The sequence below is a fragment of the Eretmochelys imbricata genome, chromosome 1, assembly GCF_965152235.1.
Source record: "Eretmochelys imbricata isolate rEreImb1 chromosome 1, rEreImb1.hap1, whole genome shotgun sequence".
NCBI lineage: Eukaryota > Metazoa > Chordata > Testudines > Cheloniidae > Eretmochelys > Eretmochelys imbricata.
The window spans coordinates 232,423,703-232,438,477 of NC_135572.1; the positions used below are offsets into that span (position 1 = coordinate 232,423,703).

Below are 14,775 nucleotides of genomic sequence, written 5' to 3' on the forward strand. Positions count from 1 at the left end.
CCTGACCGCGAGCTGCGAAAGGGAAAACACGTTGCAAGTCATTTAGAAGAGGGGTCTTGTTAATTGGTGCCTTAATCCTCTCCCCCTTCCTTTCCTGTCCCAGCAGCCGTTTCCTCTCCTTTCTGAGTGCATGTGTAATCTCCTTCCCTGCCCCCCGGCTTTGATTCAGGACTCGGGCTCCCTGAAACCATAACTGCAAACGCAGCTTCTTGTGACCGCCCCAGGGATTATTGTGCCCCTCTGCCCCACCCACATATGCGGGATGGGGAACCTGTTTTTCCTGGCAGATGGCCCTGTAAGCAGCGCTGCTCCGCCTTCTGTTTAGTTATGTAGTTTTCAACAAGTTGCCCAGTTTGCTTTAAAGGGCAATGAGTGTTCGCTTAAACTAGGGACATCAAAAATAATCTTGCTCCTTTTTTTACGGGTGGGAGGACTGAGGTAGGGCAGGAGGAACTCACTGTTGTTTGTTTGTATACAGAGGCTACTTCCCATATCTTTGCAGGACTTCAAAATAATTTAAACTCTTTAAGTTTGTGTTCATGAAAGAACACAAGAACGGCCATACTGGGTCAGACCAAGGATGCATCTAACCCAGTATCCTGTCTTCCAACAGTGGCCAATGGCAAGTGCTTCAGAGGGAATGAACAGAACAGGTAATCTTCAAGTGATCCATCCCTAATCGTCCATTCCCAAATTCTGGTAACAGAGCTCCCCATTCCCCATCCTAGCTGATAGTCATTGATGGACCTATCCTCCATGAACTTATCTAGTTCTTTTTTGAGCCCTGTTATAGTCTTGGCCTTCACAACATCCTCCAGCAAACAGTTCCACAGGTTGACTGTGCGTTGTGTGAAGAAATACTTCCTTTTGTTTGTTTTAAACCTGCTGCCTATTGATTTCATTTGGTGACCCCTAGTTCTTGTGTTATGAGAAGGAGTAAATAACACTTCCTTATTTACTTTCTCCACACCAGTAATGATTTTATAGACCTCTATCATATTCCCCCTTAGTCGTCTCTTTTCCAAGATGAAAAGTCCCAATCTTGTTAATCTCTCCTCATATGGAAGCGCTTCCATACCGCTAATCATTTTTGTTGCCCTTTTCTGAACCTTTTTCAATTCCAATATATCTTTTTTGAGATGGGGTGACCACATCTTCACGCAGTATTCAAGCTGTGGGCGTACCATGGATGTATATAGAGGCAATATGATCTTTTCTGTTTTATTACCTATCTCTTTCTTAATGATTCCCAACATTGTTTGCTTTTTTGACTGCACACTGAGTGGATGTTTTCAAAGAACTATCCACAATGACTCCAAGATCACTTTCTTGAGTGGGAACAGCTAATGTAGACACCATCATTTTATATATATAGTTAGGATTATATTTTCCAGTATACATTACTTTGCATTTAGCAACATTTATGTTCATCTGCCATTTTGTTGCACAGTCACCCGCTTTTGTGAGTTCCCTGTGTAACTCTTTGCAGCCTACTTTGGACTTAACTATCTTGAGTAGTTTTGTATCATCTGCAGTTTTTGAAACTTCACTGTTTATCCCTTTTTCCAGATCATTTATGCATATGTTGAATAGGACTGGTCCCAGTACAGACCCCTGGAGAACCCCACTTTTTACCTCTCTCCATTCTGAAAATGACCATTTATTCCTACCCTTTGTTTTCTATCTTTTAACCAGTTACTTATCCATGAGAGGACCTTCCCTCTTATCCCATAACAGCTTACTTTGTTTAAGAGCCTTTGGTGAGGGACCTTGCCGTCCCTAGCTGGGTGCAGAGCCTGGAGCAAATTAGCCTGTTTGTGGCCACCCTTAACATTTTTTATACAGATGAAATCTGGTTACAGTGAACTTCAAGGGCAGCTGCTGGCCACAGGTTAAATATTGATAGCGCCCAGCTGCATAATTATAATGTTATATTGTAGTTTTTTTACAATAAAGTTCATATAATTTAAAAAAACCCTCACCGATCACGATCAGTGTCACACCGCTTACATTCTGAAATCCACCTTCCTGGACTTCCTTGCAGCAAACTTACTTCCCAGGTGCATATGGTCTCACTACCCTCAGTGGATTTTTTAAAATGTAATTACACATTTGCAACACTGAGAGCCCATGTCTCGGGAACTGCGTGGCTCTTGGACAGCCTATATGTGCGCTGTGCTGGGGGACCCCAGGACCCTCCAGCATGGAGGAGGGGCTCTAAGATCTGCTTTCTCTGGGGGCTGGGAGGGGGAGGGGAGGCAGAAAAGCAGATGGATGGAGGATCCCAGTTCCTGGTGGGTGGTACTGCAGGGAGGGGGACCCCAAGGCTGGAGAGCTGAAAGGCAAGGAGGACCCTGAGGCGGGGGGTGATAAGGGCTGGCCCTGGCCTGGAGGTGGCATTGGAGGACCCCACCCAGCGCTGGGAGAGGGGAGAAAGGGCAGTACAAGGGGGAGGTGTGGGGCACTGGCAGGACACCAGGGCTGGGCGATGGGTGAGGGATGTTGGAGACTAGTGACTGGCACTCACCTGTGCTAGGGGCGAGGGGATGCCTGTGCTGGTGGAGGGTACTACCAGAAAAGGGAAGGGTCCGTCCGAGGCAGAAGGGCAGGGTCAGGTTCAGCCTGCCCTGGCCCTAGTAGTTGGGGGACACTAGGACCATGCTGTGGCAGGCGATGCTGGGAGCCAGCAGAGTGGGCTGCGGCCAGGTTACTCGCTCCTGCTGCACAGACTGAGCCCAAGCCCAGGGGGCTGCAGGCAAGAAAAAGAAATAAATGCCTGGGCCAGTGAGTATGGGGCCTGGGCCCAACCCTGCTGCTGGCGCCAGGCCCCCCACAAGGCCCCTGGGCTGCCCTGCCCTCCCATGCACCCCAAAGCTCAGGGCCCAGGACGGTTCCCCTGTCCTTCCTATGGACAGGATGGCTCTGATCTTTTCAAAGGGTTTCTGAAAATCTAAGACACTATATCCACTGGCTCACCCTTGTCCACATGTTTATTGAGCCCCCTCAAAGAATTCTAGTAGATTGGTGAGGCATGACGTCCCTTTACAAAACCATGTTGACTCTTCCCCCAACAAAGCACGTTCATCTATGTGTCTGACAATTCTGTTCTTTACTGCAGTTTCAGCCAGTTTGCCCAGTACTGACGTTAGGCTTACAGGCCTGTAATTGCCAGATCGCCTCTGGAGCCTTTTTAAAAAATTGGCATCACATTACCTATCCTCCAGTCTTAAGGTATAAGACTTAAGTATCCTGAGATCTGTATCCTTCTAATTACTAGACAGATAGAGCACAGGCAGTAACGTTGCAAGCTTCTTCTGTGTTGTCCCTGCCCTTGGGACCTGGAGGTCATTTAGTCTCCATCAGCTATTCAAATCTTAGCCAGACTACTGAGAGTACCACCGGCACTGCTAGATTCGATGGTGCTTTTTGTGGTGTGGATGCCTATCCATTAAAAAAGTTACTGAAACCACTATTTTGCTTGACAAAACTGCCAGTGGAGTTATGGTGGATATTCAGGTGAATATGAGCTCCCTGTATGATGCTGTGGCCAAAAGGTCTAATGCAATCCTTGAATACATAAACAGGGGAATCTTGAGTAACACTAGAGAGGTTGTTTTCCCTCTATATTTGATGCTGGCACAACTACTGCTAGAATACTGTGTCCAGTTCTGGTGTCCACAATTCAAGAAGATCTTGATAAATTGGAGAGGCTTCAGAGAAGAGCCAAGAAAATGATTAAAGGATTAAAAAACCTGCCTCTTAATGATAGACACGCTGAGCTCATTCTATTTACCTTAACAAAGAAAAAGTGAAGGCGTGACTTGATTACAGTCTGTAAGGACCTATGTGGGAAACAAATATTTAATAATGGGCTCTTTAATCTAGAAGAGAAAAGTATAACACAATTCAATGGCTGGAAGCTGAACCTAGAGAAATTCAGAATGGAAACAATGCATACATTTTTAACAGTGAGAGTAATTAATCTTTGGAACAACTTACCAAGAGTCCTGGTGGATTCTCCATCACTGACCATTTTAAAATCAACACTGGATGTTTTTTGAAAAAATACCCTCTATGAATTATTGTAGGGAAGTTCTATGGCTTGTGTTATACAGGAGGTCAGACTAGATGATCACAGTGGTCCCTTCTGGCCTTGGAATCTATGTAACTATTTTTACTCTATTGACCCTCTAGCATATCTGAGCAGGAGCTTGGTTATGTAAGGGGGGCTGTCTCTCTCAATAGCAATCCCCCAAATCACCTGTTTCCAGTGTTTGCACTGATCCCCTTTGTTACTCTTTTTATGTCCTTGGGCATCTTGGTTGAAAAAGTAGGGAAGAGGATTCCAATATGTGTCCCCAGGGCTGATGTAGACTTCCTGTGTGACTGTGGACAAGTCCCTTATGCCTTCTGTGCCGTTCCCCCTCTGTAAAATGGGGATAATAGCAGTTTCCTACCTTATAGGTATGTAATGAAAATACATTAAAGATTAAGAGCCACTCAGATATTATGATAGGGACCATATAAATACCTCAGAGAGATTCTTGTGTGCTGTATTCACCACCCTTTTTCATTTGAAAAGTGTAGCAATGTTTTTAATTGGGAAATTCTAAAATATCTTAAATGCCAAGTATGTTGGGAAGTGTCAGGGTTCCCTCCCCACTGTGACTTTTGGGGTACAGATGTGGGGACCCGCATGAAAGACCCCCTAAGCTTATTTCTATCAGCTTAGGTTAAAAACTTCCCCAAGGCACAAATCCTTCCTTGTCCTTGGATGAGTACTGCTGCCACCACCAAGTGAGTTAGACAAAGATTCAGGAAAAGGACCACTTGGAGTCCCTGTTTCCCCAAAATATTCCCCCAAGCCACTTCACCCCCTTTCCTGGGGAGGCTTGAGAATAATCTACCAACCAGATAGGTAAACAAGGTGAGCACAGACCAGACCTCTGTTTTTTTAGGACACTGAAAATCAGTCAGATTCCTAAAAAAAAGTAAAAAAAGCACCTCTGTAAAATCAGGATGGAAGGTAATTTTACAGGGTAATAAGACTTAAAACACTGAGGATTCCCCCCTAGGCAAAACTTCAAAGTTACAAAAAAACAGGGATAAACCTCCCTCTTAACACAGGGAAAATTCACAAGCTAAAACAAAAGATAATCTAACGCATTCCTTGCTATTACTTACTATTTTTCTAATATTAGATGTATCATTTCAGTAGGAGCTGGGTTACTTGCTTGGTCTCTCTCTTTGTCTCGGAGAGAACACACACGGAGCACAAAAACAAAGCCTTCGCCCACAGATTTGAAAGTATCTTCTTTCCCCATTGGTCCTTCTGGTCAGGTGCTAACTAGGTTAATTGAACTGATTAACTCCTTACAGGTAAGGGGATTCTCCAAGAGGGATTTTATATTACTGTATACATAAAATTTGTTACCCTTCCCTTTATATTTATGACAGGAAGTAAGTAACTTTGCATCAAATATGTAATATAAACTTTAAAAAAAAAAGACCAACATTTGCTACTTGTACAAAAGGCTCTTAAAAGTTGTTGAAAACTTCATTTTGACTAAAGGAAGCCATTCTTTATTTTTCCTCACAGATATGCATTCTTCTTGAAATGAGATTATCTTGAAGTTAAACACCAAGAAGTTCATCGCTGTTCCTGACTGAAGAAGAAGGCGCCTAAGTAAAAATGTCCATCAGCATAACTTGGTGGTCTACTTGCACATTTCTAATCATGTGTTACATGATACCTGGGCCATCCCTAAGTCAAGATTGCTCTCTAGAGAAGATGGAAAATGTTGTCATTGATATGATGCGATCTCTCTCAAAAGGCATCAGAGGGACTGAGCCAATATATACACCAACTCGGGAAGCTTGTATTAATGTTTGCTGCTTAGAAAAAAAAATATCGGGTAACCTTATACTCCCTTGATCTCTGTTCTTCTCTATCATTGCTTATGACATGCTTGTAATGGGCTGGGATAGGATGAGCTGGTGTCAGCCCTCAAAGGGGAAGAACCAGGACATTCTGCATTTCCTTTCTTCTTTCAGCACTAAATGTGAATATCTCTCTCCTTTCACACCAAGACTAACGAGATATTGTGAATATTGGTCTGTTTTGCTAAACCTATTAGCCAATGAAATGAGATTTTAGTGATTAAGTCCTAGCAATATGTATTAGTCTGAGCAATTATTGCATGTATCTTGAACGTTTGGCATGTGCAATGGTTTTAAGCCCTTCCCCCTCGCCCTCACCATCCACTCCAAGATGTAGAAGCCATAACTTTGTGAGTCCAGTAGACAGAATAAAAAGAAACAATGGATTGTTTTATGTTACATATGAGTAGCTAAAAATAAAATGCTTAAACTCTTCTGGGATCTTTGCTTTCCATCAAGCCATTAGAAGCAAAATGAACTATAGCTGCAGATAGCAGCTTCACAGTGTTAACAGTGAATCAAACAGTAGAAAGAGTCAGGAGGCTGTGGGAATGGTGAAATCTTCTCTCAGTCATTCAAAGAAATTAGGGGTTTTTCAAATTTATCAGATGCCTTTGAGCCAAAGGCTCATATGAAAAATGGTGTCCCCAGATCTGATCTGAGGGCAACAGCACCTTGGTAGGAATCCCAGCAGGTGGGTGAGGGGAGGCTTATCCTACTATTTCTGTTAGAACTCATTGGCACGTAGAAGGATGGGCAACATCTTGCACATAAGCTTTTGGCTTGTAGGTATCTAGTTATATATATTAATCCCCATAACTATATTTCCTGCAGAATGTGATATATTCATTCTTTTCCCTTCATACTGATCTGGAGGATTTTAGTCAAGCTAAGCAGAGCTTATTGCCATAAAAGAGGCAGATACAACACTTCTTGCTGCTAAAGTATATAATATATTATCCTTTTTTAGGAGACAGGCAATGTAATTTGATGATTTTTGATGCTCGAAGGATAAGTCAGCATCCAAACTGCTACCTGTTTTACTGCCCTAGTAAGGAAGCTTGTCCAATGAAACCATTAAAAGGACTCGTGAGCTACAGGATAAATAGAGGTAAACAATACTAAAATCAACTGATCATTGACTTTGTTTATACTCATGTGCCTTACTGATGTGTGTTTGCATTAGAGTTGGTCATAAATGTTTTGATTTATCAGCAAAAATTAAAACTGAAACAATCAGCTGAAAACTGAAAATTTCGTTTTGGAAATGCTACCATAGTACTTCATGGGAGTTATAGTTTTGGGTGCCTTATACCCCCTTTCTTCTTTATGGACCTGGCTTCTCATGTGGACTGCATCTCCCATGATACATCCTGATTGCCCCCCCTTTATTAGACTTCAAAATCTTTTATATTCTTTCTCTCTTTAAAAAAACGAAACAAGCCCACCCTGTCATACCATGACAATGTGAGACATAGTTAATATTCATATGTCAGGAAAATATATCTCCTCTCCAATCTTTCATATCTATGCTTTCTGTTTAGACTGTAAGCTCTTTAAGGCAGGGATTTATTCCTAAATAATACAGTTTGTGTGTGCTTAAAAAGATTCTTCCTTTTTGACACATTCTGTATGTTTGGGAGAAATTCCTTGTGGGTATATTAAATATTACAGAAGCAGTAGAAATTTAGCATCCTTGTAGCATTTTACATATTTGAAGGGATCATATTGTGGTGGCTGAGGGGCATATAAATATTTAGTTATAGAAAGCACTCTACAAATATTAATCTTCATTACATCTCTGCAAGGTTAGTAAGTAAACAAAAGTAGTAATATTCCTCTTTTTTCAGGTAGAGAAACTGAAGCAGAGATGCAAAGGGACTTATTACCCAAGGCCAAACTGCGTGTCAGTAGCAAGGTTTAGAGAAGACTTAGAACTCAGGAATTTCTTGTCGTGTCTAATGTGCTGTGCACTTTTTGGTGCTAATACATTAGCTGTACTAAGGTCCGCTATTAAGATGTAGCAAGCTGACCAAAATATACTTTGCAGTGTAGTGATAGCCATGGCAGTTCCAGCATATTGGAGAGACAAGATGGGTGAGGTAATGAAGACGAGCTCTGAGTAGCTTGAAAGCTTGGTTCTTTCACTGACAGTGTTTGGTCCACTAAAAGGTACCTCACACACCTTGTCTCTCAAAATGTACTTCTACACTGGCACCTTATCTGACTGAACTCTTCAAATAACAAATTGACAATTAGACTGTCCTCTCGCAAGGGAGTTTATATGGTGGTTTCAGTATGGCTCATTTTGCAGAGAACACAAGTTTTTTAAATATACTGGAGTTTTTCCTCTCTCTCAGATAGCTCCCAAAGGCTGAGTTTACTGAAGAGGTAACTTTCTCCTGGGAAGGAATTGGCTGGTGAGGGAAAGCATGCTGTCTGTCAGGGTCATCCGCATAACTTTTTCAGAAACTGTTCGGGTGCATTTGCTGTGACAACACCAGGAAACCAGGGCAGGGGAAGGAACAAATGGCTTAAACTCCTAGGGTGCAAAAACAGAAGAGTCCAAGTAATTAATTTATTATCTAACTTTTATCACTCTTCTCCCACTCTTTTCTCCCCCAGGAGTATGTAGAGGAATGAAAGAGGGAAGGGAACATGTGACTGTGCTGGGCTCTTGATTTGCCAAAGTGCAATTGCTGAGTTATACCCATTTGTTTTCAATTGTGCTGTTTTTCTGGCTCCTGGTCACATTGATTTATGAAAATGACGTCTGTGAGCTCATTTACCTTAAGCCTGATAAGCTTTTCAAAGGTAGTTACCAAGAAGCCTAGCCCACTTCTTGTGACAAACCTTTTAAGTTTGTTTTTTCAGATAGAAATGTGCACAAGGTTACACTTATTAGTGATAAAGAAAAATACTCAAATATTGGAGCAGCTTTATTCAGTGCAAACTTGATTTTTCCAGCTCAGCCACCACAGAACCCATTTGTGATTCAGGAGATGTCTTTATCTTCTGTTTCCAGCCACAAAAGCTATTCCTGAAAAACTACTTGGGGTTTCTGCTCTGCCTCTCACACTCTCATTTGGAACATAGACAACATGTTCCATACAGATAATCAATCGTGATATATTGATGGGATTCTATGGGTATTCTCAGTAGGTATCCACCAATATCACGATTGATTATCTGTATGGAACGTGTTGTCTATGTTCCAAATGAGAGTTCCATCAAGGAGATGACCTCTAAGGTAGTTTAGCAGATGGACTATTTGAGAATGGTCCTGTAGAATACTCTTCTTTTATATTTTTTTAAATAGTGGCTTGTGCACTGCTTTATCTGTCTTCCTTCAATAGCAAGATTATTTATTCTATTATAATGCCACTAGTGTCCCTAGCACGTGACAATTTCTTAAGAAGACAAGGCCCCTGCAGTTGGGAGCTTACAATCTAAAATGAAAATGAGGAAATAAGGCTGACTTTTGTTTTTTAACTCCCAGAATATAGGGTGTGATTAGTCAGACTCCGGCTGCAATAACTGTCTGCTTCCTGATAGTACATCCAAGAGTGTTCAGGTACATCTGTTGGCTTTGTGGAAGAAGGTGGGGAGACTCAAGTAGGGTGATGAGCTCATTCTTTGTCAGCCAACCAAGCTGTTTCCCACAGCATAAATTCCACACACACTGCAGTTTTCTGACGGTTATTTGAGGGAGTGAACTTGGTAACCTGCAGGTTGCACAACCCAATTTACATGAACACTGCATCATTGTTCTACTTTGGGAGCTTGTCTAAAAGCATGGGTTCTACAAGTGGGGTTCAGTCCCACACTCCTTTGTTTGGAATGAGAAGAGAATGGTGGTTTAGCTGACCACATCTGCTGTATTGTTGGGCAAATTCCTTGTCTCAGAGGTATTGCACTTGGAACTGAGGAAACTGTTGGATTTTGACCATCTAGATTTTGACCTTTGAGTTTGTGGTGCACGTTAAATAATAACATATCAATTTATGTAGAAATCCCTTTCTGACTACTGAGTAAAGCTTGCAGAAAAATCAATAACTTGTTCTTGGAAGACTCTGGGAGTTTTTTGGTGTCTGTTGGATAGATTGTGAAAAGGCCATGTGGTAAAAAACTGGTATATAACAAGGATTTTCTCGTTCTGATTATGGTTTTAAATGGAATTTTCTTTAAAAAGTTATTGCATTCCAGTTTATAACATAACTGTTTTTTTGCTCTATGCTGCTTAATGTCCCTTCTAGAAACCTAAAATATATTTCCCAACTTGTACCACAGCAGCTGGGGTAGGTGGTCTTTCCATTTCAATTAATTGAATTAACTGTGAAGGTTTTTTTCCTTCCTTGTGACCCAATATAATGGAAGTTAGCACAGCACTCTGCATAAAGGGGCTTCCAGTTGAGACAGAAGAGACCATGAATTGTATATTTTAAATCCGCCACTTCTTTTTTCAAAAGTCCTATATGTATCTAATTATATCAATTTTAAGGCAGGCAAAATCTGAATGTAAGCTACTTAGCAGTGTACTCTCCTTCTAAATTCTCCATATATTCAGTTTCTCGTCTTCTTCCTGTCTGTTCTCTTGCAAAGACCTGTTGCTAAGGAAGGGTGAAATTCTGTGGCCTGCGTTGTGCAGGAGGTCAGACTAGATGATCATAATGGTCCCTTCTGACCTAAATATCTATGAATACACAGGGTTAGTGCACTAGCCTGAGGTCAAATCCTGACTTACGCGTCAGGTGATCTCAGTTTGGTACTTATTTTGTGTGTATTGCACAATTTTGCTCTTAAGAGCAGAGATGTTGCTGGTCAAAATCTAGATATATTGGGGGAAATTCTGAGGGAAGCAAGAGTGTACACCCTTCATATAGTTTTACATTAGGGATACTAGGGCAATCACTGATGAGGTGAGCCTGTGAGTCAACTTGTTTATCTTAGTTTCTGGCTGCTGTCAGGTGGCAGGGGAAAATTTAAAGGTATACAGTGAAGGTCACCCAAATATTTACATACTTTAATGTTATGGTGATCTTGTAAAGTGGAACCTTAACATGGTTGTCTTATCACTTAACTTTTCTCAGAGAGAAAATCCATTTCTTAGAGATTTTTCAGTTGAAGGAAGAGTCAGATTCTTTCACCATTAATTCTAGGTTATCTAAGTGTTGGGGGTGTGTGGTTTCTTGTTTGCTTAGGAATTTCATGTCTGATCAACCCTCCAGTACTTAGAGGTAATACAATGAATAAGGGTGAAGCACCACACCCAATGGTAAATTCAGCTGGCTGTTGGATGATGTGAACAAAGGAGGTGTGCCAGTTAGTTAGTCTTCCCAAGAACTATTACTCACCCAAAGTGTTAGGGGTTTTTTTTGCATAGGATCTATATACAGTATCTTAACATAATGGAATCTTTGTCTACAATGTGAGTTTGTATGCAGCTTTTATCATGCCAAACTGTGCATATTTTGCTACCAGACTCCAGTTAATAGTTTTAACATAGCTGCTATGCACTGTGCTGCTTAGAAACCGATTCAATTTAACTTCAGAGGAAAGGTGAACATTTGAGTCAACTACTTATGATGGACCCTGCCTCTCCTCATTTCTAACAACTCTTTATCCACTTCCCGTCATGATGGCTCTCATGGGGGTACCTTTCTCTTAGTAAAAGAGTGGAGACCCAGACTGTTCAACAAGTCAGTTTGTTGTGTAGGAAGTTGGCAGGATGTTTTGGAGAATGTGGGGATTTGTTACACTCGTAATAGCAATTGCTTGCCATGGTAGAAATCCCTATGTGTCACACTTCTGAGATCCATTCTTTCTGTTCTTCTTAGCTTCTGGGATGGAGAGGGTTCTTCTGTCTCCTAGTTACTGGGTATTAGGGTGGCTTTCTTTACTTTCTACAGGTATAGGGTTGGATGGGTCGAACTCTCCTACCTGGCTGCTAAGTTGGAATATCTCCTTGCTCTGCTCACTGCGTGGTGGTAGGGCTGGGAATCCATGTGACAATCCCTCTATTTGATAGACAGGATTGATAAACCCAGTCAGAGCAAGTGGAATGCATTTGCAATGAGCAGATTTCAGGATGTGATGTGGGAACATGGGTCTTCCACTAGTGTGGTCACAAATTCCATATGTATATGCATGTACAACTTTTGTTTTCAATAGGCATATCCTGCATCCTTCAAGCTATGCCTGCAAGATATTAAGATATTTAAATTCGTTCAGTGCCAATGTAACACCTCAGCATTTTAATTTGTTCCAGGTACACTGTTGAACCCTGAGTCAGGCAGATACTTCAATCAGAGAGGTGCTTGTAAACTGTAGAGGCTCCATTCAATCCCTGATGCAATACAGTTGTAACAATGCAGTGTTCCTCCTTCTTCCCAGAGAGATCAAGGACTGAATTATCTATCCTCTGTGTAGATGGCTGTCCCCAGGTTACCCCTAAGCCTGTCTCATCTGCATGGATTAAAAAAAAATAAAAGTATTGCAGGCAGCTACACAGAGAAACTAAGTGGAGTGAAGCGGGTTTGTAAGAAAATTAATTCTGGATGGTCCAGTAGTTAGGACACTAGCCTGAGTCTCAGGAGAGCTGGGCTGAAGTTCATGCTCCTCCATAGACTTCCTGTGAGACTTTTTGCAAGTCACTGAACCTTTTTGTGCCTGTGTAAAATGAAGATAATGGTACTTCCCTACCCCACAGGATAATTACATTGTGAGGATAATAACATTAAAAGATTGTGAGGCATCCAGATACTGAAGCAACAGGGACCTTATAAGTACTTTAGATCGATCTATGCAAAATTGACGAATACAAGTGTGACTTGGTAACTTCTGCTTCTCTGGTTGGCAAAGACTAAGAAGGTTTTGAAGATGATTGGCCTGATTCTTCACAGCCTTGCACCTCTGTATAAGCATTTAAACATGTGCAATGTGAGTGCAGAACACTACCAAATCAAATGCTTGCTTTACACAGAGGTAAATGCTTACATGAGGTGTAAGACTGTGAAGAATCCGGCCTGATACTTTTAGGCTTTGGAGATGGAGTATCAATTTGTGCTACGACAACTGTAATTTTAATATGCCTATTGCCAAACACTTGAGTGATTTAAAAAAAAAATATAGGAGAAAATCATGATACCCCAGGCAGTTTAGTTGTTTCTTTTCGGGGTGGGTCCCTTTTGTGATTCTCTATTGGATTCAGAAGAAGCAGGAGGCAGAGGAAGCATTTGATTGCTAAAGTGGATTGAATAATTAATTTATATATTTTCTTTCTATTTTTAGGTATACAGATTCTGGACTCACAGCTTGCAAATTACAACACGAATGGAAACTCTCTTTCTTCACAAGCAGCTCGCTTTGACCTTCCCAGTCAGGCAGGTCACCTGAATCATACTGCTGCTTTGCAGAAATCGGTTACTTCTCAGATGTCTGAACTCATTGACCATATAGAAGAAGATTTAGTTAAGACTGAATCGCACACACAGGTTCCTGAAGGCCAAGAGAAAAAACATCCTGAGACCTTAGATTATTTCCCAAAACAAAAGCTAACTGAGCTGATGCCTACAAGGGCTGCTCATACTTTTCAGTTCAGCACCTCCTCTCCACCACCGCCTCCCATGCTTCCTACCACTGTCAGTAGCGCGGTACCCAAAACCACAACCTCTAGCATTCAGATTCCTACCACCACTGCTTTTACCACACCTGGCCACCTGGTCTCAAATTCCAGAACTGCTACAGAATTTGCAAGGCTAAGAACATCTGCCACCACGATCAAGCCAATAGCCACCTCTGCAGACAGTACTAGCAGCATCGCTCTCTTTTCTTTGTCAGTTGGTGCTTTGCTTAGTAAGGATTCCTTGGCTCCTTTTCAAAATATGCACCAGGATAATAGGCAGCTTGATTCAGAAGCCTACCTATTAGATGATGATCCAAAAAGCAAGCATGCCCCTCAATCTGGTGACAAAAGTGGTCTCATAGCAGCTTTACTTTTTGGGATAGTGTCTTTGCTATTAGTTATTGCGCTAATAGGCAGAAGGATGTCTCAATCTCTTCAGAGAAGACATTATAATAGGCTAGATTACTTGATCAATGGAATGTATACTGACGTGTGATGGGAGGGGAAATTGAAACAATACATTGGTAAGAAGTGCAGTCTTTGTTAGCAGCTGTAGCCTGAAACTGAACTGCAGTGCTCAAATCCTTGAGAAGGGTGTGTTCTCTCTTAGCTGAAGATGGGAAAGGGGCAAGCAGCTGTTGATATGGTCTTCGCCCCACCCCCTGCAAAAAAAGTACACCTTGAATTGCGGAGTAACATTTATTTAACTGCAAAATCATAAAATAAACAAACACTGTCTACGTTAAGCAGAGATGTCTTTAGATTTAAAATAAAAGATCAAGATCCTAACATAATATTCTACACCTTGATTAGGTTGTGAACAAAACTTATTTTGTGCATCTGTACAGCCCACCCCCCTATTCTGTTACTATTTGGCACAAAAATATCTGTTAAACAGTGTGTAAACACTACTGTTTGCCTGACAGTCCTATTTAATACATTGCCTCATGCCATAGGGGGACACTTTAAAAAGAAATCATTCATATGCAAAATTTCATGGTGTAAGAGTGAAGGGTGCTACGCACATAAACCTACCTGATATAAAATCAAGGAAATGAAAGGTTAAGGCACCTAACACCATTTGTCTTCTATTCCACCGCTTAAAGGCATGGGTCCTGCCACTGCCACTTCCATAGGGATACTAATCTCTGACTTCTGAGTTTTGCCGTAAATGTCAGAGAGAGAACCTGCTTTGTCATTGCAAAGTAAAG

At 41.5% G+C, this 14,775-nt stretch overlaps 1 protein-coding gene across 1 annotated transcript; it reads left to right on the plus strand.

The window, feature by feature from the left end:
* The first annotated feature begins 542 nt into the window (after positions 1-542).
* MANSC1 (MANSC domain containing 1) lies at positions 543-14,243 on the plus strand. The gene is made up of 4 exons (XM_077807425.1): positions 543-653; positions 5,600-5,915; positions 6,911-7,051; positions 13,231-14,243. The coding sequence occupies exons 2-4, from the start codon at positions 5,693-5,695 to the stop codon at positions 14,058-14,060; spliced, it is 1,194 nt and encodes a 397-aa protein (XP_077663551.1). The 5' UTR covers positions 543-653; positions 5,600-5,692; the 3' UTR covers positions 14,061-14,243.
* The last annotated feature ends 532 nt before the right edge of the window (positions 14,244-14,775 follow it).